This window comes from Eulemur rufifrons, chromosome 3, assembly GCF_041146395.1.
Source record: "Eulemur rufifrons isolate Redbay chromosome 3, OSU_ERuf_1, whole genome shotgun sequence".
Taxonomy (NCBI): Eukaryota; Metazoa; Chordata; class Mammalia; order Primates; family Lemuridae; genus Eulemur; species Eulemur rufifrons.
In genome coordinates, this window is record NC_090985.1 from 25923166 (window position 1) to 25949718 (window position 26553).

General features: G+C 55.5%; 1 protein-coding gene across 2 annotated transcripts in view; it reads left to right on the plus strand.

The window, feature by feature from the left end:
- The window catches only part of TSNARE1 (t-SNARE domain containing 1), a 115919-nt gene that overhangs the window by 20086 nt on the left and 69280 nt on the right, over positions 1–26553 (plus strand). Inside the window, exons 4-8 of one of the 2 annotated variants that reach the window (XM_069465939.1) lie at positions 4490–4567; positions 5245–5314; positions 17337–17427; positions 21155–21247; positions 21747–21803. In XM_069465939.1, coding sequence (XP_069322040.1) covers positions 4490–4567; positions 5245–5314; positions 17337–17427; positions 21155–21247; positions 21747–21803 — 389 coding nt within the window. The remainder of the gene's footprint in view (positions 1–4489; positions 4568–5244; positions 5315–17336; positions 17428–21154; positions 21248–21746; positions 21804–26553) is intronic. The other variant, XM_069465938.1, reaches the window with a different exon arrangement.

Here is a 26553-nt window from a genome sequence, read left to right on the forward strand (position 1 = left end):
GCTGTTATAACAGAGACCCCCAAAGAAGATGGACATTCTTCTCTCTTATCCAGCAGTCCAGCTAGATTGAGCTGCGAGGGCAGCTCTGTTCCCACAGGGTCACTCGGGGACCCAGGCACCTTCAGCTTGGTGCTCTACGCTCCCCCAGGGTTGAAGTGGAGACACACCCATTGCATCCCAGCCCGAAGAGGGGTGGGGGCAGGCCTGGGCTGGTAGTTTCCTGTTAAGAACATAAGAGGAGGACCCTGTACACTTCACTTCTCAATTTCAGGGGTGAGAATTTGGTTATGTGGTCCCCCTTGGCTGCAAGGGAGGCTGGGAAATGTCCACACCTGGGCGGCCAGGTGGGAAGAGGAGAGATTGGAGCTTGGGGAGACAGGGGCAGTCCCCCAGTTTGTAGTGCCCAGGCGGCCTCAGCCCATGCTCCCTTGTGGCCTCTTCACAGGCCCCTTTCACAGATTTCCCTGGAGCGAACAGAGGCAGTCCGGGGATGCACTCAGCAGTTGTTCTTGCTCCTGTGCCTGGAACTTAGCTGCTTCCATCTTCATCTGGAACATTTGACATACCCTCCTGCCTCTCCCCGCCTCTCCTGTAGATGGGCCTAAACTCCGCAGGCAGCCAGCTAACAGCCTCTCACCATGGCACCAGCCCCCCAGCCCTGGTTTCCTTACTCACCCACGGTGGCTCTAGGTGTTTACCAAACTCCACAGTGGAGTCAGAAATAGCTGGGCTGCACCCGCTGCTGTTGCCCGGCCATACACCCGCTGCTTTCATCTCGAGGCAGGGCCTCCACGGGGTGCCTGTTGGGGGACTCTGCATTAGAGCCTTGGCATCTGGCCAATAGCTCGGGAACCAGAGCTGGGCCTGGACAGCACTTCTCAGGGCAGCCCAGCCCGGCCAACAAGGAGCACGCCCAACAGAGGCCTGCATGCCTCACCCCTCCTCCCCCGAAAGGGCTGTGCAGTGATTCTGGCTGTGGAGCAGGGTTTGGGGGAGCCCGAAGAGCCGTGGGCCCCAGACAGCTGCCGGGCCAGACCCCACCTCTTGCCCCAGGCCCCGTGACCAGGCCTTGGCCTTGACTTTCTGAAGGCAGCAGGATCTGGCCCTGACCTCTGCTCCTTGTCTGAGCCAGGTGTTCTTCCAGCCCCACCCTGGGGCCCTGCTGCTGCGCGTCTGCCTCTGGTTTCCCTGGCATCCCACTCAGACAGAGTAGCCTCTCTCTGCCTGCAGGGTGTAGCCCTTCCCTTTGTGAAGGACCAGCTTCCTGTCCCACCTCTGCCCCTTCCTAGCTGGGTGACCTGGGGCCAGTTGCCCAGCTTCTCTGGGCCTCAGCTGCCTCCACCCTAGACTGGTCTCCAAAACCAATCAGCCAGTTTTTAAGAGCTTTCTGTGCTTCAGAAAGATGCGTCCCATGTGGGGCTAGTCATCCCATCACCAGGCAGCCTGGCCCTGGGTCAGAGGGCAGCGTCTGGTGTGAGCTGGGGAGAGATGTGTGAGAGCGCCTGAGGGCACAGGAGCTGCAGGGAGAGTCTGTCCCAGGCCGGGGTCTTTGGAGAAGGGACAGGGAGATAGGGTGCCTGTTCCTGCACAGTGCCAGCCACAGGGGCCTCGTGAGGGCCCACTGAGCTCGGCTCCTAGAGAAGGCAGCGAGGGCTGTGGTGTGTCTTCCGTGTGCTGGGAGCCTGGGGCCTCAGCTCCTTCCGGGAGTTGAGTGGGGGTCCCCAGTGGGTTCTTAATGAAGGAGCAGGCACTTTTTGGGGGGAAGGCAGGGTGGTGTAGGGGTGGGATGACAGAAGGAGGGAACTGAACCAGGCCAGAGGTGAGGACCGGCCCCCATCACAACTTCTTCGACACATGGAGGTGCCTCGGCAGGAAAATGGTGGGACCTGCTGGTGATCTCCCTGCCCCTGTGGTGTGAGGATGTTGGAGGGCTTGGACCTGCACAGGACTCCTCAGGGCCCTCTCGCCCACTGGCTCAGCTTGATGGTCCTGTGCATGGTCTGCCTGGTGTTCGGGCAGCGTCTGCCTCTGGCTCAGCTCTCGCTTGTCTGAGTGTTGTCATCATGATCACTCGTCATCAGCGCGTACCTGTTGATTGCCTGTGAAGTCTGGGGAGTGACACCTGACCCCATTCAGGCCCTGGGGGCAGGGCAGGGGTGGTGTGGAGGGCTGGCAGGGCAAGCCATGGGATTCCCTCAGCTGTGAGCCAGTGCCCTGCAGTGTTGGACCTGGCGCAGGTAGCGCAGGGTGGCAATGAGGAACAGGTCCTGCCAACACTGGGTTCTGCCGCCTCCTAGGAGACTTCTCTGTGCAGGACAGCTCTGGTGCCTTTTCTCTTTCAGCCTTGAGTCGAGTTCTTGTGAGAGCATCACACCAGTGATGTGTGGCCCCTCCTGGGGCCAGTGTGAGCCTCCGGGGCCCATCCTTCCTTGTGGCTGTGGCAGTTGGCCATGACACATGAGCAAGGGTAAGGGGCAGCCCCATAGGACTGGGCAGTTGATGTATTTCTTCCGGAGCTCAGAGCTCAGAACCCACCACTTACTGGTGGCGTGACCTTGGGCAGGTCATGTGACCTTGGGCAAGTCCTCTGCCCTCTGAGCCTCAGCTTCCTCCTCTGTAGACGGGTAGAGTCATGCTCATGCCTGGGGCCTCAGCCAGGAGCCCTCACACCACAGGCGTAGCTCGTCCCATCCTAACCTTTGTTGTCTTCGCTGCTGTGACTGCTGCCCTGGCTGAAACCATCCTAGGCCTAGGCCTTAGTGACATCATCTTGGCAGCCCCAGAGCTGCTGGGGACAGTGAATGCCAGGCAGCAGGATGCTGCTAGCCAGGCCAGAGGCGTTGAGCTGGGTTGGCCTCCCTCCTGGACAGCACAGGGGACCCTCCCTTCCCCAGGGGCCGTGAGTGTGGCCGCCAGACCCAGAGGCCGGGGGTTGGGGGCAGAGGCAGCTGGATAGAAAGTGCTTAAGGGGCTGGGGCTTGCCTGTGAGCCCAGAGGAGCCCAGAGCACCAGTGGGACAGGCCGGCCTGCTCACGGGAGTCGGGCTGGGCCCTGTCACTGGCTTGCCAGTGCAGTGATGCTGAGCAGAGCTGGGCTTGGGGGGTCCTCGTCATGGTGAGAAGCCAGTACCCAGCCCAGGCAGGCGACGTGTCCCTCCGTGCTGGGCCTCCTCAGCCGACTCAGACAGGATTAATGTTTGGAGAGTCCCCCTGGCACCCCTGGCATCTCCCAGTCCCCTCACCCCCTTTGCAGACCTCACACTGTGTTCTTTTATTCTTACATTTTATTAAGAAAAATGTCAAATACACAGAAAAAATGGAATGAATTGCACAGTGACCACCCATGTGTTCACCGGCTAGACTCTGCCCTAAAACTTCATTCCCTGGTTCGGTGACTTGTCTGGCTGCACACCTGTCCTGCACCGGGCACGCCTTTCAGAGGACGCCCAACCCTCAGTGCGCTTCCCTCTGAGCACTTGGTTAGTTGCCTTCTGTCGTTCTGTTGAGGTGTCATTTATGTATGAGGAAGTGCCCAGTTCCTAAGCATGTCATTCCTAGTGCTTTGACAACTTTGTGTGCCACTGCGGCCCACAGCCCCGTCCAGGCATAGCGCAGGGCCCTCTCCCTGAGGTTCCCAGCATGGCTTGCTCTTGTCTGGTCTGACACCTCGTCCCGTTCGCGCTGGTGCCTGGCACGATGCTTGAGATGTGCCGTGTTGTATATGTTGAGCTCCGTTGCCTGCGAGGATCCTGAGTGCCTGTCCACTCTCCTGGTGTCCCCCCTGCACTGGACTCCCCTCGCCAGGACTTGCTGTCCCTACAGTGTTCTGTGTGGTTTTTAAAAATTGAGGTAAAATTCACATAACATGAAATTCACCATCTTAGTGATCTTTTAGTATCACTCCCTGTTCCTACCGCTAATCTACCTGGCCACTGCTACTCTCTCTCTGGGTTTGTCTGTTCTCGACATTTTATATGAATGGACTCAAACGATTTGTGGACTTTAGCGACTGGCTTCTTTCACTTGGCATAGTGTGTTCAGGGTTCATCCACATTGCAGCGTGAGTCAGTATTTGGTTCCTTTCTATTGCTGCACGATAGGCCCCTGTGTGGCTGGACCACTTTGTGTTATTACTTCGTCAGTTGCTGGCACGTTTGGGCTCCCGTGGCGGATGCTGTCTGGGCACCCGCGTGCAGGTTTCGTGTGGACAGTCCTTCTCGCTTCTCCTGCTGTGTGTGCCCGGGAGCGGAAGTGCTGGGGCACTCGGTGCTCAGCTGCTCTCACTGCTTTCCTCTCTCTTCTGGCCGTATGTGCTGCGAGGGCAGGTGCGGGTCCGTCCCCAACCTGCTGCCTGACCCCCAACGGGGCGAGCCTGGGAGGCAGGGGAGGGGCTCAGGGTCCCCACCTGTGGGGCCTGCGCAGAGCGGCAGTGTAGCTGGGCCGCAGGCAGCACGGTCAGTGTGTGTTCTCCCGTCTTCCTTGTTTTCCAGCCACCCAGGTCGATCCTCGCGACCTCCAGCAGCTGTTCCAGGAGACGTCGGCCAACGTCTTCCGAATCAACTCCAGCGGTGAGTCTGTACCTGGCCCAGGCTTGCCCCTTCCCCCTGGGTGCCCTGGACCACTGCTGAGGTGACATTGGAGGTGGCAGTCCTGGCGTGTGGCCTTTTCCTTCCTTGGGCCATCCTGTGGTTCAGTCCCAGGTTTTCAGGGATAGGAGGGAGCTAGGACCTGGGCAGGGCCCTGGGCTGTGGCTCCTGGTCCCCCAACCCCCTGCCCACTGCCCAGCCACACAGCAGGAGCCCCCAGCTCCTTCCTGTCCCCTTTTCCCTGGCTCAGCACACACCCTCTGTGTGATCCAGATGAGACCCAATTGACAAAAGGAGCATATCCCAGGTTCCCTCAGGCTGGCAGGGCTGGCAATAGAGGTCACTGAGGCTAGGGTTCAGGGGACAAGAGCCACACCCAGGTGCCTAGCAGAGCAGGGAGGACAGGGGATGGGGGAAATGGAAGGCAGAAGCCTGCGGTCCTGTCCCAGGCTGTCTGGGGGGTGGGTCCTGGCTGGAGTAGCCTTCTGCTGGGAGCAGGGAGGTCCCCACCAGGCTCTGGCCTCCAGGCCACTTAGGTGGTCTGCCCTGTCCCTGGCCCCAGCCCCAGCCTGCCTGTGCTGTGGTGGGCCACTGTGTAGAGCTGCCGCAGCAAGGAGGCTCCATCAGCTCCTCACACCTGTCCCTCTTCTCTCTGCCAGTGACCTCCTTGGAGCGGAGCCTGCGGTCCCTGGGGACACCAAGTGACACGCAGGAGCTTCGGGACAGCTTGTGAGTGTGTGGGCTGCTGCATCTCCGTGCCTATGGGTGGTGCCACATGGGTACGAGGGGGTCCTGTGAACACTTGCACACTGGATCTATCCACATAGCCCCATGGGTCACCTCTCCTTGGAGCACACAGGTGTACCCTGCCCCCACATAGAAGCCCAGGTGTGCCTGTGGACGCCCCAGAGATACAGGCACGTGTGTGCTCAGGTGGTGGTGTATGCACCCGCTCAGACACACTTCGTTCCACCAACACTCCGCAAGCGGTTCTCCACCTCACCCCAGCCTCGATGAGGGGCCCTCACCCCTGTGCCCCCACTTGCGGACACGCCGTGACACAGACGTGCCATTTGCAAAACTGCAGGCTGCCTTGGAGTGGGGTGTTCAGGTTCTGATTCTGCCTCTCAGGAACTGAGCCTTGGTGGGGTCTCCGGGCTTTCCAGAGGCCTGCCCCCGATAGGCTGGCCTGGGATGGGCTGTGGGCCCCGCAGGAGAAAGCAAGGTGGCTCAGGTGCTGTCTGCTGAGCCGAGCCTGGCTGGGCCGGGGAGAAGGGAGCCTCTATGGGGAAATGACGCCTTGAGCCTGGCGTGTTGGTTGGGGTTGTCGGCACTCTGGGCTCTGAAGGGATGTTGGCAGGCCTTTGCCCTTCCAGCCAGACCCCGCCGCACTCATTGCCCCAACCTCTCTGCACCCGGCCCGGCCTGTGTCCTGCTCTGCAGTGACATGGGATGTCTTCAGCCCCAAGGGTCCCAACCAGCCCTGGGGTCCTAGAGATGTCTGGTCCTTGAGTCCACCCTCTGCCACCTGCCCTGTACCCTACTGGGCTGAGCTGGTGGCCACCCCAGCCTCATGCCCTGAAAGGGCCAGAGCTGAGAAGGGGAAGGCTGTGAGGGCTGCGGCTGCGGTGAGGGCACCAGGCTCTCTGTGCCTCTTCCCCGCAGCTTCACGCAGAACTCGTGGATGCCCTGCTGAGAGGGCCCTGGGCTCCAGGTGCAGAGCACCCTTTGCAGATGTTACGTGCAATTCTGTTCCTCATTTTTCTTTTTAGTTTTTTTTTTGAAAAATTTTATTGTTTTCTGATTTGAGAGTAACAAGTGCTCATCACAGGCAATTTGGACACACAGGATGCCTGAGGAACCACTGCTGACGTGCTGGTGTTCCCAGCCAGCCTGTGCTCAAATCCTCGCACGTTTCGGAGTCGTATTGCAGGGGCTGGCGCTCCCGAGCCCGCTCGTTGCACTTGGGTTGTGTGGTGTGCATGTCCTCATTAGATGCTTTTTGAAAACACGCTCTTCAGCGGCGCAGAGGACGCTGTTGAACTCATGCGATCTGTGTAAGCGGGACTCTGGGCGGGCTCTCTCCACTTTCTCAGTGTTACGAGCAGAGTTCCAGGGACGTTGCTGTGTTTAAATCTTCGCGTCGCTGCCTGTTCCCCGGGCTGGGTCCCTGGGGTCAGGTGGGTGGGCACTTCCGGATCCTGGCCCTCCTGTGTGTGCTGGGCTGCTTGGCCTGGTTAGCTGAAGAATGATGTCACCCATCGTGGGCTTCAGAGGACGGGGGCTCCCATGCTGACCACAGCCTCGTCTGGGGGCCCGTGTCCCCACAGCAGCTCACTCCCCTCCCTTCCTGTCACCTTAGTGCTTTCCTGCCCCTCCTGACGTGACTGGCTCCTGCCCAGGCTGCAGGCCCAGCCTGCTTGTCACGGCCTTCCAGAACCTTCCATGACTCCATTTGAGGTATGCATATCATGGATTGTTAACATTTTAAAAATAACTTTTGAGACTAACATGGGGTTGGCAACTCTATATTTTCTGCACATTCACAGAGTCATCAGCTTTGTTTTGGCCAAGTAAGGACTTAGGAAAAAGAAAAAAGACAAAAGAACACTACCGTCCACTATGGCCATCATTTTATAAAGGAAAAGACAGTTCCGTCCTGCAGGAGCAGGAGGGGGCTGACCTCAGGGGAGAGGATCGTCCTCCAAATTGAATAAATTCTGCTTTACAAAAGCCTCATGAGGCTGAGCCTGTTTTTCTCATCTTATGTGAGGCAGGTGTGACTCGGTGGTGTCTGTCAGCCCCCTGAGTGGACCTTGCCCCAGACCTCCCCATCACGGGCCCCAGGGTAGAGGGTGGTGGCCGAGTTGCAGATCCCATGGACGAGGCTCAGAGGCAGTAGGGACTGTGCGCTTTGGGCTCACAGAGGCCCAGCGTCAGCCCTTAGGGAGCAGCAGCTGAAAGAAGGGCTGGTAACCCCAGTGGCTCCAAGGGGGCAGGGCCCCTGTGCAACATCCTCAGCATTGGAGCTGTGCCTGGGGCAGGCGCTGCGGCCACGTGTCCACAGTTGACAAGGCTTCGGTTCCAAGTGGCCTGTAGGTTGCCCAGGGGCCCAGGGTACATCAGCGAAGGAGCTGGCTGGAGTTGGGCCTGAGCACAGCCCGGTCTACCCTTGCTCTAGATCAGCCTGCGTTCGTGGGAGGCAGGGGCTCTTCCCGGGCTGGTGGAGGGGTGCCCCTGTGCTGGCTCGCAGGGCCCCAGGTCTGTCAGCTGCAGTCCTGATGCTTCGGGTTGGCCAGCTCCTCTGAGTGGGTGTGGGGGCTCGTGCAGGGCTGAGCCTCTCTTGGGCCACACTTGCTGCCTCTCATAACACTGTCAAGTCCCCAGTGACAGTCAGACCCCCACGGGACCGAGTGGTGGGGGAGGCACTGCTTCCCGTGCAGTCTGAGATCTTTGCTGGCCCAGGCCTTGGTGGTCCTTTTCCAGTGTTTCTGACCTGGTGGGGACCACTCCTGCCACCTTTCTCTCCTGGTGGGATTCTCCATTGCTATGGAAACAGCAGCTTCAGAGCTCAGAGTGGCGCTTCCTGGCACCCCAAAGGGTCAATACTGAAGTGGGTGGTGGGCAGGCTCGCTGGAGTTCCGACTGCGTTGTCTTCCACACCCCCCACATGCGCATTCTCAGATCTTCTAGTCAAGCTCGGCCCTCACTGACCTGGCCCCCACCCAGGCCCTTCTGCTCTCCCTCCCCTCCATTCTTGCCTGTTCCTGCCTCACTGCCTGTCTGCACTCAGAACCTTGTTCCTAATGCTGCCTGATGGGGAGGAGCCCACTCAGGTGCCTGGGTGGCCCTGGAGCCAGGGTCCCAGGTGTGGGGGAAGCCTCGAAGGGAAAGCACACTGCCTGGCTGCTGCCACCTGACGAGAGCAGGGAGGACACAAGAGCCTGGGGACCAGGGTCCAAGCTATGGTTAGGGAGTGTGGGCAAGGCCCACCCTGGCCTCACTGCTGGGACGGGGCCAGGGTCTTATGTCATGGTTGGAGTAGGGATGGGCCAATGGGGGAGGCTGAGAAGAAGCCACCAGGCAGGTGGGAGGAGGACCAGAAAAGGATGTGCTCTGAGGCCAAACGGGACGGGGCTTCAAGGAGGAAGTGATGGTGTTGCAGGGCTCAGGAAGAGCCAGGAGCCCACTGCAGGGCTGGCCAGGGCCAAGCACCCCTGGGCAGAGAAGGGCTGGGCTGCAGCCTGGGGCAGGTGCAGGGCCCACTAGCAGCCAAGGCCACATGGAGGCTTCAGAGCCTGTGGCCGGGTTTGGATGCTGCCCCACCTGGGTGGGTTGGGCGGCTACAACAAGTTCTCCCCGCCCTGCTTCTCAGAGCTCCTGTCTGTGAATGAGGCTGTGGGCTCTGGCCTTGCTCAGGCACAGGGTCTGGGATGCAGCAGGTTCCCAGGGAGCCACCACTGAGCTGCCCCAGTTGACCCGAGTGGAGGGGTGTGGTGGCCACAGGCAGCATCTGGAGGTCCGGCTGGCATGCCGGGGGCCCAGGGCGGTGAGGAGCCAGTGCTCTGACAGGCCGTGCAGCTGAGTACATTGATCTGCAGGATGTCCTGTGGGGCCCAGACACCGGCACTGGGCGCAGGTAGGTGGGCAGTGGGTGTGGGTGGAGGGGTGTGGTTTGGTGTCCCCACTGTGGACCGGGAAGCAGTTCCTCCTCCCTTCATGGTAAGGGGGCTCGCCCACCTGCCTCACAGGTGTGTGCCATGAGGAATCTGACCACGGAGGCCAGGTGCTGGTGGGGGTGGCGCCTACTCAGTGATCCACAGGGATGGCCAGGTCTCTACCTGTCTTCTCAGAGCTATTGTCTTCCCCACCCCATTGGATGCTGTGTGGCCTGGTCCTGCAGGACGGTAGGTGGGAGGATGGGCCCCGTTGTCATTCCTTCCCATCCACTTCCTCTCCTCCCCCGACCCTGACCCCGACCCCTCACCTTTCCTGGTTGGCACAGCTTGGGCAATTGTGAAGTTGGCTGGGCTCTATTTCCTTCCACCTGGAGGCCATTGCGGTCTGGAGAGAGGCGTGGGGGGGCCAACTTACCCCTCCTGGTGTGTGACAGAGAGGAACTGTCCTCCCTGGGGGTTTTGGACTTGTTCCCATGGGCCACGTTCTCTGATTTGCTGTGCTGGGGGTAGGTTGGGGCGGCCCTGAGGCAGGGGTGCAGGTGGAGGTGGTGCGAGGGTCTGCCTGGCCCACCTCCCCGGGTGCAGCAGCAGGATGGGGGGCAGACTGCTGGCTCTGCGTGAGCAACACTTTCCTTCTCTCCGGGGTTTGCACGTCAGAATCCTCACAGGCGAGATCAGGAGGCCTTGGATCAAGAGATTCCAGGCCCCGGGATTGGCGGCTCTTTGAAGGGCTTAGTCCTAACAGCTCGAGCTGCAGACACACCCGGGCAGAGAGGGCTACTGCGGGGCAGGGCCACAGAGCCGGTGAGCGCCCGAGACTGAGCCTGCCTGCACACACAGAGTCGCGGGGTTTGCTTGGGAGCTGGGAGGGCAGGAGAAAGTGCGCTCCAGCTCCTTCTCCAGTCGTGTGCTGTTAGCAGGCTGCTGTGGAATCGCCCGGATCACCTGGTGAGCTGTCATTGTGGGAAGGCCCACGGCTCACTGCTAGAGCTGCCTCTAGGGCCCAGAGACCGACCGAACCCAGGTCTCTCATTTTACTTGTGGGGAAACTGAGGCCCAGAGGAGAGGGGCTTTCTTGGGGCCGCAGAGCGAGAGAGAGCTGGGAAGAGGCCCACTGCTCCAGGGTGTGGGGGTGGTGTCCACACGTCATCTTGAGCGTGGGAGACACTGGCGGTTTGGACGTGGAGTTCAGCTCTGCATCCTGGGGGAAGAAGCCACCCAGGGCTGGCCTGACTCAGGACCTCGAGGACAATGAGGCTGAGAGGCCTGTGGAGTTGGTGGGTCAGGGGCATGGCAGGTGCAGAGTGCAGTGTTGCTGCCATGCTGTCTGGGCCGCAGTGAGGACCACTCTCAGCCTGGGGGACTTGACAGCTGGGGCTGGGCCACCTGGAGGCTTCTTCACACACGTGATCAGCCCGGAGATGACTCTGATGCTGAGGTCTGTTGGCACTGTCACCTGTCCTCTCTGTGGAGCTGGGGCTTCCGGCAGGGCGGCCTCATGGAGCCACTTGTCACTCGGAACTTCGTGCGGAACTCCCTGCGCCAGGCTATGGGAGGGCTCTGATATCTCCGCCTCCTTGCCACACTTGTCTGTCCTTTTCACTCTAGCTGTCCGGGGGTGTGAAGTGCCAGCTCATGGTGGTCTGATTTGCATTTCCCTAACAGCTAATTACCTCGAGCACCTCTTCATGTGCTTGGGGACCATTTGTTATCTTCTTGGAAGAAGTGTTTATTCAGAGCCTTTGCCCATGTGTTAATCAGGTTATTTGTCTTTGTATCCCTGAGTTGACTCCCTCCTTCTGGAAGTTTCCCCTGGCTGTGCAGCTGTGCTCTGCAGGCCTTTGCCTTTACTCTGCCTGCTCCTGTCAGTCTCCTGGGCTAGCCCCTCCTCCTTGCCCAGCCTCCTTTCTCCTCTGACCTCCCCTCCGTTGGTGGTCTTGTATGTCCCACAGCCTGGAGTCCCTTTGCAGTGGCGCCTCAGACTCCCCAGGGGGCCCCACCCTCGCCTCACCTGGTTGACTGACTTGTCCACAGGGGACGGACCACTGCACCCTGGGGTCACCCTCTCAGCCTGAGGCCTCCATTCTCACAGTCCTGGGTCGAGGGAGGGACCTCCAGGCAGGCACCCAACCCCCAACTCTTGCTGGTCATTGGCTGGTCAGTCCACTCTCCTCTTGAGATGTCCTGTCCCTGACCACTTCTCACCCTCTTCTCTGCAGCCACCTGGTCCAGGCTGCTGGTCCTGTCCCTGAGTCCCTGAGTCCCCCCTCCTGCTGGCCTCCCCACCTCTGGTCTTGCCCCTGATGGTGGATTCTCTATGCAAAGGCCAAAGTGATCTGTAGAAACATGGGTCTGATGGCATCACTCTCTGCCCAGGAGCCTCCAGCGGCCTCCCTCATAGTGAAGTCAAACCGAGACTCTGCCCAAGGTGGCCGCCACCCTCCCTCAGGCCCACTCCTGCTGCACCGCACGGCCTCAGGCTCGGTGACACTCTGTTTTCTGCTCCCTGCTTCCAGGTCTTGCCTGTGTCTCCTTTGTGTCACTCCAGGCCTTGCCAGCTTGCCTGCCTTGGCCACTGCACCTACTGTGGGGTGCCCTCGGGCTCTCTGCACCTGCAGCACTGTTTGTGTATTTACTTGGGTGTCGCCAGCGCATGATTCTTGGGGGCAGTGCCGGACCAGGACGGGCAGTGCCCCCGCGGCGGGGCAGGCAGGAACAAGGAAGCAAGAGCAGCCCTGTCACTGCTGCTCAGCCTTCCGCAAGGGGACCGGAGAGCTGCAGGCACCGGGCACAGGGCAGAGGAGGAAGCGCCACCCGACCGCTGGCTCTGGGAAGGTCAGCAGGCTGCAGCCTGGAAGGGCAATGTGTTGTCTTAGAGCTGAGGTGGAACGTTCTGGAGCCTGGGGCATGGGGCGGCCCTGCCCCTACCCACTCCAGCTCTCCAGCTCCCACCTGCAGTTTCTGGATTACCCAGAGCCTCGTGTCCTCGTCTGTAGCACGCGGTACTCACAAGGGGCATGTGGGAGGGTGCCAGGCAGACACCTGGTACGCTGAGGTGTCTCCACGTGGCATCTTAAATACTGACAAGTGAGAGGAAGTCTCGGTGTTCAGGTCGGTGCAGGACCGCTGGCAGATTGAAGCAGGGCCGTCAGTGCACATGTGCCTTGGCTGACACGCCCACCATGCATGCCCCACAGGGCTCGTCAGTCACCTGCCCACCTGTAGCAACAGTGCCCACTGGCCGGAGATGAGGCGGCTGCTGAGCAGGGCAGCTGTGAAGCTGTTCAGAGGGGTGCTGAGACAGGGATGGCCTGATTTATGTAGCACCTGTGTCACTTTTCAGCTGCAGGCATCAGAAAACATGCAGAGCTGGCTTCATAGGGATATCTAGGCTTTTGTAAATGAAATGTCAGTGGCCATAGGGCTTCAGGTACAATTTGATCAAGGTTTTCGTTCACATGGTTTCTCTTGGCTATGTTGGAACATCATACTCACCTTCAGGCCAGTTTCTCTCATGGTGACAAAATGGGTGTTGTGGTTCCAAGCGTCACATTTGTATTCCACTTGTGAACATGGAGAGAGGGGCTGGCTTCCTCAGTGCAGAGCTAGAGTTGTCAGCTTTGGCCCATTGCCAAAGCAGTCTGGGGCTAGATGTGGGTCACAGGTTCACTGGCATAGGCCTTGCTGGGGTGCTTGGATCACAGGACAGGTGCCACGTATTGCTGGAGGGCTGGGGTGGGGTCATCCCTGCCCCCTCCACTCAGTAAACTGCTTGTTCCCCCAGCCATGTGAGCCTAGGTGATGGATTAGGACCCTCCTCGCACAGTGGCGGTGAGGATGGGTGAGGAAATGAGACATGAAGTGGCAGCTTTATTTGCTGTCATTATTGCAACAACTGGTTGCAACCTTGGTTATCAAGGATGACCAATGATAACAATTGTTATTGTTACTCTACCCTGACTCTGACAGTGAGAGTGCAGGACTAAGGGCTGTGCTGCTGGCCCCGGTCCCTTTACTGCCCTTGCTGGGCTCTGTGGGGTGGGGGTCTCCCCCAGCTCCCTGCCACTCTCTGCCTCACTGGAGGTACCTGTCCCAGGAGGACTCCTGCCTGTGCTGCCTCCTGGCCAGGGCCTCCGTGAGGCTCTCCTGGGATCCGTACCCCGCCCTGCTGCCACCCTCCCCTCACAGGGGCATCCGTGGGCCAGCAGGAGCTCCTGGTGTCAATGTGAAAGTGCCTCTGGGATGTTGCTCAGACCTCGGGGGGATGCCTGGCCTTGTGGACCTCTTGGGGAGCAAGTGTTCCCTGGAGTTCCCCTGGCTCATTGTCCAGTGTGGACACTCAGGCAGTGGCCATGAGCCATCCCTGCCCTTCACCACCCCAGGCCACGATGTCCACCCAGCCCAGCCAGTGCTGCCTCGGGTGCTGCTCAGACTGTCTGCTCCTCCCATCCCCTTTGTTTGCTAGCATAAACTTAGAGTCAGCTTGTAGATTTCTATTTTTTAAAAAAGGTATGCTATAATTTTTATTTATTTATTTTAAGAGAGACAGGATCTTGCTCTGTCGCCCAGGCTGGAATGCAGTGGCCTGATCACAGCTCACTGCAGCCTCTAACTCCTGGGCCCAAGTGATCCTCCCATATCAGCCTCCCAAGTGGCTGGGACTGCAGGTGCATGCTACCACGCCAGGCTAATTTAAAACATTTTGTAGAAACAGGGTCTCACTATGTTGCTCAGGCAGGTCTCAACTCCTGGCCTCAAGCAATCCTCCTGCCTGGGCCTCCCAGAGTGCTGGGATCACAAGCGAGAGCCACCACACCTGGCCCTGTATTTTTTCTTCAGTCATTTGATAGTGAAGTCATCTGTATGTGTACATTGGGGCAATGTTTTTAAGTACAGATTGAATTCTTTCATTACATATAGAGCTATTTAGGTTTTCTATTTCTTTTTGAGTCAGTTTTGATAATTCATGTCTTTTAAGGAATTTTTCTATTTCGTCTTAGTTGTCAGGTTTGTTGGCATAAAGTAATTTGTAATGTTTCCTTCTTATCCTTCTAGGGTTTGATCTGTTGTGAAGTCCCCTCTTTCCTTCTTGACACTGGTCATTTGTACGTGTTTTCCTCTCTCTCGACTTGTCGAGGTAGAGCTCTGCAAGTTTTTGATGCTTTCAGAGAGTGCTTTTTGGTTGTAGCGATCGTTTCTGTTGTTGATCTGTTTGCTATTTTTATTAATTATTATACTTAGCTTTATTGTGTCCATTCTTCTTCCTTTGTGTGTCATTTGCCAGCTTCTTTAGGTGGACTTTTAGGGCATCAGTTTTCTTCTTTTCTCTTTTCTAATGGAAGAATTTACAACACTAATTTTCTCCCAAGCTCTGTTCCAGCCGCACCCCAGCTTTTGCTTTCTTGTGTTTTCCCTCCAGAGTCTGCTCGCTCCTGGCAGGGGTCTGGCCCCTGGGCTGCAAGGGGGCTGTGGGTCAGGACTCTCAGAGTGGTGAGGCACAGGGTGGAGACTCCCAACACCCTTCCGTTCTGGCCCCTTTCCTTGCCTGGGGTGTCCCCTTCCCTCTGCCCCTCATCACCCCCCCCTTGGGTTTGCTGGTTGGCAACCTCCTGTTCCCACGGAGGCCTTGGCAAGTGATCTGACGCCTGGGGGGCTGCCAGGCTGGGTGAGGAGGCCTTGTTTGCTTTGATCCTACGCAGTGATCACAGTTTGTGAGGGGGACGGGTTTGAGATGCTGCCTGGAAAGGGAAACCCTGACGTGTCGCAGCACAGGAAGTAGGCTGCCCTGTGCTCGCGCTGACGGCTCCGGGAAGATGTGGGAGGGGTGGGAGCACCTGCCACGGCTGGGAGAGTCAGGGGCGAGGTCAGCCCTGAGCAGGAGTGGGGCATGACCTGTCTGGGGCAGGTGCTGGAGCCCGGCCAGGCAGGAGCACTGGCTGCTGTTTCTGGCTGTCAGTGGCCCAGGGCTGGGCATCCCATTGGGTCTGTCTGGGTCACTCTGGGATAATACGAGCAAAGCATCAGGGCAGGGAGTCGTGTGGCTCAGTCAGGAAAGGTAGAGAGACCCGTGTGACAGGAGTGGAACCAGCAAAAGGGGCGGTTGCAGAGGTAAGGTCGGAGGAGCAGAGGCCCTGACTGAGGGCCAGAAACATCTTAGAGGGACCTTGGCTCTGGCCAGGATGAAATGTGGGATGAAGGGTGAGCTCTGAGGTGTGCAGTGGCATAGCCAGACCTTTCCTTAGTGGGTTGCTCAGCATGCTGTGCACAGAATGCATGTGGTGCCGTGCTGAGTGGGGTGGCGACAGGAGGCTGTGCAGCATCCCTGGGAGGAGAAGAAGGGGTGAGGAGGCTGTGCTGCGTTCCTGTGAGGAGGGGAGGGGATGATGGGGCCGAGCAGTGTCCCTGGGAAGGGAGGGACAACTGGGAGCAGCGTGGTGACAGGCACATTCTGCTTCTGCATTCTTTTCGGAATGTTAAACCAACTACTGGCAGAGGTGGTATGCCAGGGGGCTGCAGGAAGGAATGGGAGGACAGATGGACAGGATGACCCAAAGGCTGGGCTGGAGGAGGAGGAGGGGGTCACATGAGCTGAGATGGGGACCCCTGTGAGGGGAGCGGGCTGCAGGAGGGGTTTGTGTGGGACAGTTGACCTTGTGCTGCTGCTGCATCCCAAGGTGGAGCTGTGGGGTCTGTAGAAGGGCCGGTCTGGAGTCAGTCCTGGCTGGGGACATGACCGTGGGGTGGTGGCTTTCACATGGATTTCAGGACACGAGGCTGGACAAGGCGACTTAGGTGGTTGGCGTGGGGAGAGCAGGTGTGGGGCCGTGTCCGTGCCTGGCCCCCGGCTCTGACACTTGGAGGCCTGGGTGGGAAGAAGAACAAGGTGCCCTGGGGAGGGGCCCTGAGCCGCACGCCCCAGGGTTCTGCAAGCCACGGGAAGAGTCAGGCCTGAGGCGGGCTCAGCGTGTGGTGACTGTACGCCCACGTCCCCCGTGTTCCGTCTTTCTGTTCACCTTACTGCATGCTACGCCCCTGGCCCTGCCCTCACCAGCATGTTGGGCTCCCCTTTGGCACGGGGTGCCCCCATGTCCTGTGTGTGCCACTTGCTCTGCACACCCCACGGGCAGGTGTGGGGGTGGTCCTGCCGTTGCAGGCTTTGCCCGTGACTGGTGGTGCAGGGTCCAGCAGGTGGTCTTTGAGGACCCTCCTACACATCGGCCCTGAGGCCTGTGGGGCCTGCAGGGAGCGCAGCACGGCCTTGCTGCCTGCGAGGCCACCGGTGCACTGCTAAGGTGCCAGGCTAGGATACCGTCCGCACTTGGGTGTGTGTGCCCACAGCGGCCCGGGAGCAGGCTGTGCCTCGGGTGTCACTTGGTCCACGGGGCGTAGGGGACAGGAACCTGAGTAGAAGATGGCCTAGTCTTTTCAGTTGCCTTTGAAGTCATATGTGGAATTGCAACCTGGGTCTGTCCCTGCCTCCTGTGTCACTGGGTCTACACACATGGCAACAGTCTCACTCAGGCCCCCGCAGAGGTGTACAGTGGAGTAGAGGACCCTGGGTCATTTTGCTGTGGCCATCCTGCTCCACCAGCTTCCCAAGGAGTGGCTGACCCCAAGGGGGACCTTTCTGCAGGGAGGACTCATGGCTGGGCCTCCTTGGTGGTGCAGGCGCTGCTGCTGGTGGGGGCCAGAGAGCTCTGGGCTTGTCTGTGCGGGTTTGGGGTGGCTGGGCTGGGGTGCGAGGTGTAGGTCTGTGTCTGCCCCGGTTGCGCTCACCTCTGCTGTCTCCCCCTCACCCTCATGCCCACTTGCCTCTGTCTCCCCCAACCCCCGTCTCTCTGTGTCTCTGCCCTTCCCTCCCTGCTCCGGCCCCTCTGGGTCCCTCTGCTCCCTTTATTGTCTTTCCCTGTGCCCTCGCCTCCTTCTGTTTCCAACTCTCCTTCCTGCTGTTTCCTGTCTCTCCTGCTGTCTTATCTCTGTGTGTTTCCTCGGCCTTCTCTTGTCTGTCTCTGTGTCGTCCTTCCCTCTGCCACACCCCCTGGGCCCCTGTCCTCTCCCTGCTCTGGCCCCAGGCACACGACGCAGCAGGAAACCAACAGAACCATCGCAGCCAGCGCCGGCACCATGAAGCAGCTGTCCGAGCTCCTGCATGGCTCCTGCCCGGTATGTTCCCCTGGGAATCCGGGGCCAGCAGTGCGGAGAGGAGGGGAACCCTGTGCCTGTGATGGGGAGGGGACATGGCAGGGGGCAGGACACGGGAGGTTGACACATAGGCTGGCCTGGGACTTGGCCTGACCTGGCTCCATGGGTCAGAACTCGATGTGCTCATTCAGTCACCAGCTGTTCACTGACCATGCTACTGGGGTCTGGGGCTGCTGGGAGTCCCGTTGTCCTGGGGCTTACGACGGAGTGGGGACAAGAGTGCCCTGAGTCTTCTTGGCTGGGCTTTTCTGAATGGACACTGACATCTCCCCATCGTTAATTTCACCATCCTCACCCCTCCACTGCCCTCACCTCCCCCGTCCCCTGCCCCCTCCACCCAAGCCCATCATCCACGGCCACCTCTACGTGCACTTTCCTGTCCTGCGGCCATGGTCACAGTCATCACCACACCTGCCGCCACAGCCACCGTCCCAGCGCAGCCAGCCCAGGGCCCTCTCTGTTCCCACCAGCACCCTCCTCACTCACTAGGTCAGCACACTGCATGTCACCTGTCCACAGCCTGCCCACCTCCCGAGGATTAGAGGGTCCTCATCACAAGGATTAAATGCCATTGAACCCTAGGGTATTGTGGAGCAGGTGCCAGTAGGCGGCAGTCCACAGCCTGCCCCGTTTCATGAATAGCGTTTTATTGAAATGTAGTCACACCTGCTCATTTACATACTGTCCACAGCTACTCTGGGGCTACAGTGTCAGAGTTGACAGTTGCAGCAGACGGTCTGGCCTGCAAAGCCTAAAGTATCGACCCCTGGGCCCTCAGAGAGCAAGTCTGCCGGCCTCTGTAGAAAACGTGCATATCGTGCGTGGTTGCAGTGGGTGCTGTCCACGGTAGAGAGGCCTGAAATGCGATGGCCGGCTGCAGTGTGGCGTGAGCTCAGAGACAGCGTGCCAAGTGAGAGGAGCCGGCCGCAAAAGAACACTCACTGTGTGGTTCTGTTTGTGTGAAACGTCCAGAAATGCATGTCGTTGGAGACAGAAAGCAGACCAGTGGTTGCGGGGTTGGGAGCAGGAGTGGAGAGGGGCTGCACTCGGGAACCGCGACACTTTTTGGGGCGATGGAAATGTTCTAAAACTGAGTTGTGGTGAAGGGTGTACAAGCGGAAATTGTTGAACTGGACACTTAAAATGGATGGATTTTATGGGATCCAAATTATACTTTAATAAAACTGTTATTTAAAAAAGTGGAGCCGGTTTCAAAAGGTAGTTACACTAAAAATAAACGTAATAGAGGAGCAGCCAGCTGTCCAGTGACGGGGTGGACGGAGAATTCCAAAGTCGGGGACTGCGGGAGCACGGGGCACTTTGTCCCAGTGGTCTGGACTGTTCTGTGCATGGTGTGAGCGTCTCAGCTGTGGCCGGTCAGCAGGAGCCAGGGCTCCTCTGCTTCTGTGCCCACCAGGGGGACATGTGGGTCCTCGTGCAGTGCTGTGGGGCGGCGTGATGACCAGTCTCCAGGGCTTTGCTGCATTGACACCTGTGCTGGCCTTTTTAACTTTGGCCCTTGCTCTTTGACTCATGCATGCCTTCATTTGTTCATTCATTTGTTCATCCATCTAAAAATATTTATTGGGCTCTCCCTATGTGAGGCACTGCGCTGGGTCCCAGATTATGACGAGCCGTGGTTCTGAAAGGCATTTCTGTGGGGAGGAAGGCGGGGGCGCCGATGTTGTCCTGCCCCCGGCATTGTGGCCGGGAAGGAGCCCCGGCTGGATCTGAGCTGTGGTCTTTGTGGGTCTAGAGTCTGTGTTCCCATCTCTGCGTGTGTCATGAGGGCCGTGATGTCAGAGCTTGAGCTCTTTGTGCCTTCAGAGGGACCACGTTTCCCCTGAGGCAGCCTTCCCTCTTTGCTCCCACCCACCGCCCATCCATCTGAGGAACCAGCAGGCATCCAGCAAACACCTGCTCTGTGCCAGATGCAGTGAGGGTACAGATAAGATTGTGAGGGGACACACTGTGAACCAAACAGCGTCCTTGCCCCAGGGTATGATGGGGGCTTATGGCGGGAGTTAGACTTGCTGCATGTGTGTGGCCTTCTGGAGGACATTTCAGTGGGGGGTTTTCAAGCCTGGTGGAACCCATCCCACGGTGAAGCGGTGGGGGACGCAGTGGTATGGGGGGGTACAGAGTGAAGGGAAGAGGGCACCGCCAGTCCCAGCAGGGCTGGATGTGAAGGGTCCCTGGTTCATGGGGATGGAGAAAGGGCACCCACGCCCCTTTGTTGTCCAGCAAGCGTCTGTGATGCAGTCCCCACCTTGGGTGACTCTCAGCAGTGGGACTGAGGAGAGGGTGCGGCTCCCCTCATCCTGCTGGTCTTCAGGGGCTGGTGGGGATGGTAACAGCCGCGTTGCTGCCGCGTTGTTGAGTGAGGGCCACGAGGAGCTGGGGTGGCGGTTCTCTAGCGCTGCTGCTTCCGGTGACGTGGTGTGGGCGTCCCTGTGTCCTCAGGTTCCTGAGGCTCCATGTGGCTGCAGGGCGGCATGACCAGGTTCACACCTGGCTCTGTCCTTCCTCTGCTGGCCAGGCCTAGACCGGGCAAGTCAGCGCAGCCTGTGCGAGGGGCGTGCACGGGCAGCGCGCTGCCGCCTCTGGGCAAGGAGGGTGCGCTGCCGATCATGCAGAGATGACAGGGGAGAGATGACAGAGCTGCAGCTGTTTTCCTCAAAAGAACTGCTCTGCCTGGGCTCCTGGCTCTGTCCCGGGGCACACATGGTGCTGATGACAGGGACCTCACTGGAAACTGACTCTGGCTCCACAGATCTGCTACCAGGGGAGTGACCACTAGGCCCAGATGCCACCGAGTGCATTGGAGAGCTGGTCCTGACCCCTCCTCCTCCATGGGCTTGGGTGGCAGGGCAGTTGTGGAAGGTGAGCTCTGAGGGTCCAGGGGACAGGTCCAGGCTGGGCCTGTGCAGAAGCCCCAGGCAGGGGTGGGCTTGGTCTGTGGCCTGAGAGGCTGTCTGGGTCCCGGTGAAGGGCCCGAGCACGGGGAGCTGGCGAGGTTTCATGGGCGAGAGGCAGGAGGGCGGGCTGCTGGTGTGGTGCCCTCAGCATGCCAGAGCGGGCAGTGCTGGCTTCAAGGCCCTGCTTGTCCAGTCCCCCCGGACAGCGTTTCTCCAGCACCAGCTCTGTGGCAATCGCTTTGTGGGCACAGGGGTGTGGTGGGGAACATTCCAGCAGGGAGGAGTTGGGGAGGGGGCAAAAGGCAGGATGTGGGGGAGGGGAGGCAGTTCCGATGCTGCTGATGAGACATGGCCCCACCACCCACGTGAGTGACCTCAAGCAAGCTGCTTAGGACTTGGGGTCACAGTCCCCTGTGCTGTGAAACAGGGATCATACACGTCCTACTGAGCTGGGGAGTGCTGGGGCCAAGTACATGTACCTAGAGTGGCTCCTGGGTCCTGTGGGCTGCTGAAGGTGACTTAGAATTTAGTGGTGATGGTGTCCATGGGGACACTGGCTGTGCCTGTGGAGATGGGGGTGACACTGTGGGGGGAAGTAGATGGTGATGAGCCCACTTCTGAGGGCAGGAGTACGTGACGATGGTGAAGGTGAGAGTAGGGGTGGTGGGTGCCCTGCCAGGAGGGTGGGAGGGGCAAAGGAGCACTGAGAACTGAAGCCCCCCAGGGCTGGAGGGGCCTTGGGGCAGGGCAGGGCCTCAGCCGCTTGTAAGCTACACCTTCTGTTTGCCCAGGAGCGCCTTCAGCTGGACCGGCTGAAAACGCAGCTAGCGGACGCTCTGCAGCGCTACGGAGTGGTGCAGAAGGTGAGGTGCCAGGTGGGGGTTGTGGGCCAGGTGGGTGGGCCTGAGTCTCTTGAGCACCCACACCAGCTGGCTTGTCCCTGGGTTGGCCTGGTGTAATCCCATCCCCCAAGGCAGAGGAAGGGCCATCTTGCAGACATTCTGCAGGTAGCCAGGATCCCGCAGTACACCTTAGGATATGTCTCCCAAAGGATATTTACCTTTGAAGTGCTGCCCCAGAGGTGACCTCACAGTAGCCTCTTGGGAAGTAGGAAGAACAGATCTCATCCTGTTTTGACAGGTGAGGAAACTGAGGCCCACGGGGGGCTTGTGTGCATTGACAGAGGCCATCTAACAAATCCCTGCAGAGCCCAGCCAAGAACCAGGACAGCTCTGTTCTCTCGGAGAGTGGAAGGTGTGTTTTGCTGAATCATTGTCTGATACCATGTGTTTATCTGACCTTTTCTTCTCTCCTCCCTACCTTTTTTGTTCTTCCTTTCTCCTCCTGTCCTTTTTCCAACAGAAAATCGCAGAGAAGTCCAGAGCACTGCTTCCCACAGCACAGAGGGGCGGCAAACAGGTGAGTACCAAGTATTTACCATGCTCAGTGGGTGTTAGGGGACAGCACAGAATCCAGTGCCATTTGTGCTCTGGGGAGGGGCAGGAAGGACCTAGGGCAGGGACCTCATCTGAGGGGTCCGCCTTGATTAACAGCCTTAAAACATTGGCGTTTTTACCTTTGGGCTCTGGTGCAGTGCCTGACACAGGGCAAGCTCCCAGAGAGTGACCGTGGACGGTTCCATGTGCCGTGCAGGACTGACTGGTGTCAGACCAGCCCTCCTGCCAAGAGCCTGTAGAACCTACATTAAATACATATGCACACATTGAGACACACACACACACACACACACACACACACACAGATCTGACAGGCTGGAGGCATCAGAGAGCCACTAGGGCAGCCTTGAGAGGCGAACATTCTAGCATAATCCGTGTTCATCTTCACGTCCTTTCTACCTGCTGGGGCATTTGCGTCTCGGCTTATCGAGACTGAACAGAGGTGGTGGCTTGGAGCTTTAATGGTCTTGTTGGGCTGGGAGACAAACATTGGAGTTCTGTGCTTCTCAGAATCGAAATCCTGGAGAAAGGGGATTGCAGCACTGGACGCAGTGTCCCTTGAGGCGGGCACTTGCAGATTCATAAGCAGTGCGTGCGTGACGTGGGAGCCCGAGGAATCAAGCCAAAGCAGTTTATAAGAAAAATTAAACAGAAATTGAGGCACTCTCAGAGTAATAAAAAGACAAAATTTGCAGTTCAAATCCCACTCAGAAGGAGGAAGTCTTGTAAACACTACAGATTTTAGTAGAGACCCTAAAAGATTAAGGTAAACCAGAAATAGACCAGCCTAACAGAACCTAAGGCACAGCCTTGAATCGTGTCTATTTCTGTCTGCTCCAAGACAGTTGAGTCTCTTCTGGAAGATGATTTCAATGTCTAGAATCTCTAATTTTTCACACACAGTGCCTGAGATTTAAACCAAAGTTGCCAGGCATGACAGGTAACAGGATCAAATTACTAAAGCCAAGTAAAGATAGTAAGTAGAAACTGATCTACAGGTGATAGATACTGAAATCATTGGACATGTACCTTAAAATAACTACAGGTTGAGTATTCCTAATCTAAAAATCCAAAATCTGAAACTTTTTGAGCACCAACATGTTACAAGGAAATGCTCATTGTAGCATTGTGGTTTCCAGATTTTTAGATTAAGGATGCTTATTCGGTAAGTATAATGCAAATATTCCAAACCTGAACAAAACCCAAAATCTGAAACACTCTGGTCCCAAGCATTTCAAATAAGGGATATTCAACCTGTATTGTTAATATGTGAAAGAAAATAGATGAAATGGCAGAGACTTTTACCAAAGAACTTATATTTGATAAAAATAATAAAAATGGGAATTCTAGTTTGAACAATACTGTAACTAAAATTAAGAATTCAATAAATTGGCTAAATCTCAAATTAGACAAAGCAGAAGAAAAGATTAGTGGACTAGAAGGCAGGGCCTAAGAGAACACTTATATTGGAACATGGGGAAAAAATTATAGAAAATCTACAAAAGCGTGTCATTGGAGTCCTGGATGAACAGGAGGGAGAGAGAATGGACAGAAATAATATTTGAAGACGTAATGGTTGAGAATTTTTCAAAACTGTCCAGATACTTTAGGCCACAGCTTCAAGAAGCTCTGTGATAAATAGGAGAAATTTATCCTCTTTTTTAAAAAGCCACCCTTTGCCATTGCATAATATTAAATAAAAATCGGAAAGCAAAAGATAAAAATAAAATCGTAAAAGGAGATTAAAACCAGAAAAACATCTTAAAAGCACATTAAAGCTAGAGAAAAAGGTATATTATTTTTATGGAGATGCAAGACTGACACCTGACTGTCCCAAAAGAAACAGTGGGGTCCACGAGACAGTGGAAGCACATCTTCAAAGTGCCCAGCGAAAGTAACTACCAGCCTTCAGTTCTGCATCTGGTGAAAATATTCTTCAGAAATAAAGGTGAAATGAAAAAATCTTTAGAAAAACAAAAACTGAGAGAATTCAGTGTCAACAGGACGCTTGCAAAGTGGAAAAAGGAAAGTGATCCCAGATGGAAGCACAGTAACGGGGCAAGGAACGGAGAATACTGAAAACAGGAAATGTGGATATGTCCAAATTCATGTTGACTGTGCAATAATACAATAATTTTGGGTCAGATGTACTGTTGACAACTATAGCACAGAAGACAAAGAGGAGGTTAATGGCATTAAAGCATTGTAATGTCCTTGCATCATCAGAGAAGTGACAAAAACACTAGTCTAAGGCAGGCTGCAATAAGCCAAGGATGCATGTGGCATTATGTAGGTAGCTATTAAAGCAGGAATTGATGAAATATAAAAAATACACGTAGTAGATGAGTTAGCAAAGCCAAAAGAGTTGGTTCTTTAGAAGGATTGATAAAAGTGTTAAACCCCTACAAGATTAATCAAGATGTAGAAAGAAAATACAAAGTATCAGTTTCAGGAATGAAAATGGGCGTATCATCACAGATCTGACAATTTTTTTTAAGTAATATAAAGGTACTATGAATAGTTTTATGCCCATAAATTTGACAACTCAGATGAAATATAATATTTTTAGAAAACCATAACTTTCCAAGATGTGCAGGGAATCTGGTAAGTTTAATATTTATTAAATCAAATCCATAATTAATAAATATCCCACAAAGAAGACTCCAGACCTAGATGGCTGTACTGGTGAATTCTTCCAAGTATTGGAGGAGTAAATAACACCAATTTACACAAACTATTACAGAGCACATAAAAAGAGGAAACACATCCTTCTGCGCTTTATGCCAGTCAGACCTTGATTCCAAATTATTGTGAAGATATCACAAGAAGGAAAGTAACATATCAGTCTCTCTCATGGACATAGAAGCAAAAAATCCTAACCAAAATGCTAATAAATTAAATCTAGAAATATATAGAAAAGGGGATATATCATTATAAAGCAGGGCTTATTCTAGGGATGCAAGGTTAGTTTGCATTCAGAAACAGTATAATTCACCACTTTAATAGAATAAGTGATAAAAGCTAAAGTCATCTCAATAGATACAGAAAAGCATTTGATAAAATTCATCACTAACTTAAGGAAGCTGAAGAACTCTTGGCAAGCTAGGAATAGATGGGAATACCTTTAATCTGATAAAGGATATCTTTAAAACCATTACCATTTACATCGTACTTGGAAGATATTAAAATCTTTTCTCCCAAGATTGAGGACAAAACACAGATGTCTAGTACTATTGCTTCTATTCCCGTTGTACTGGCAGTTTTATCCAACGCAATAAAGCATGCAAAAAAGTAAAGGTATAAGGATTTGGAAGAGAAAACAAACTGTACTCGCAGAGAGCATGATTGTGTATATGGGAAATAATCCGTGATGTGCTGTTAGAATTAATAAGTGCGTTTGACAAGACTACTGGAACCAGGTCAATATGCAAGAAGACATTGTGTATGCTGGCAAAAGATAATTTGGAAATGAAATCTGAAAAGTGATACCATTTATAAAAGCATCAAAACTGGAAAGAAACCTATGAAGAGCTGTTTAAGGCTGCTACACTGAAAACTACAAAGCATTACTGAGAGAAATTACAAAAGATCTAAATGATGGAGGGGGCTGCCATGTGTATAGAGATGTCAGTTCTCACCAGATGAGTCTATACAATCCCAATAAAATTCCAGTAGGTTTTAAGTGTGTGTGTGTGTGTTTAAATTGTCAAGCTGATTCTAAAATGTATATGGAAATATGAATAAGACTCAGAATAGTGAAGACAATTTTGAAGAAAAACCGAAGTGAAGAGTTTATACTGCCAGGTATCGGAACATGATATGAAGCACAGAAATGGAAACAGTGGTGTTTGTGCAAGGCCAGACAGACCAGCAGCCACGGGACAGAATGGATTTGGGATGCAGACCCACACGCATGTGGTGGCCGGGTTTGTGGTCAGGTGGACTGCCCTGCAGTGGGAAGTAGATGATTTATTCAGGGCTTGGTGCTGCATCACTTGAATGTTCGAACTGAAAAACAAGTGCATCATTTACAAACTTTTACTCACTCCATGTACAAAAAACTCTTCCAGCTGGATCATAGACTTACATGCTAAAGGTAAGGCAACACTTCTAGAAGATACCAGAGAAGGCTACCTTCACATCTTTATGTGGGCAGACATTTACACAGAGGCAGATGTGCTAACTATAAAGGAACAGAGTGATATACTTAGGTTTGTGAAAATGAAGACACCATTAAGAGGGTGAAAAGGCAACCCGCAGGATAAGAGAGGGTGTTTGCATGACACATGTCTGAAAAGGACTTACGTCCATGAAATATAAGGATCTCTTATAAGTCAGTAAGGAAAATGCAGACAACTCTACCTGGAAACAGAAAAGAGTAAAAGCCTCAGGCACGTCACAAAAGAGGATTTCCAGTTGGCTAATAAGCATATGAGCATGCATTCAACCTTAGCTGTCAGGAGCAGGGAAAGTAAACCCATGATGCTGTGTCACTACACACCACCTCACATTCACCCAGAGTACTAGAAGCAACGTGACTAAAACCTGAAAATGCCAAGTGTTGGCCAGAATGTGGGGCAGCTGGAACTCTTGTGTACTATTGATGGGGGTATAAATGCACCACCACTTTGGAACACTGTTTGAGAATATCTACTTTGTAAAGCCCAATGTTTTCTTACCTTTGATTTTGCAGTTCTACCCATATCCATGGG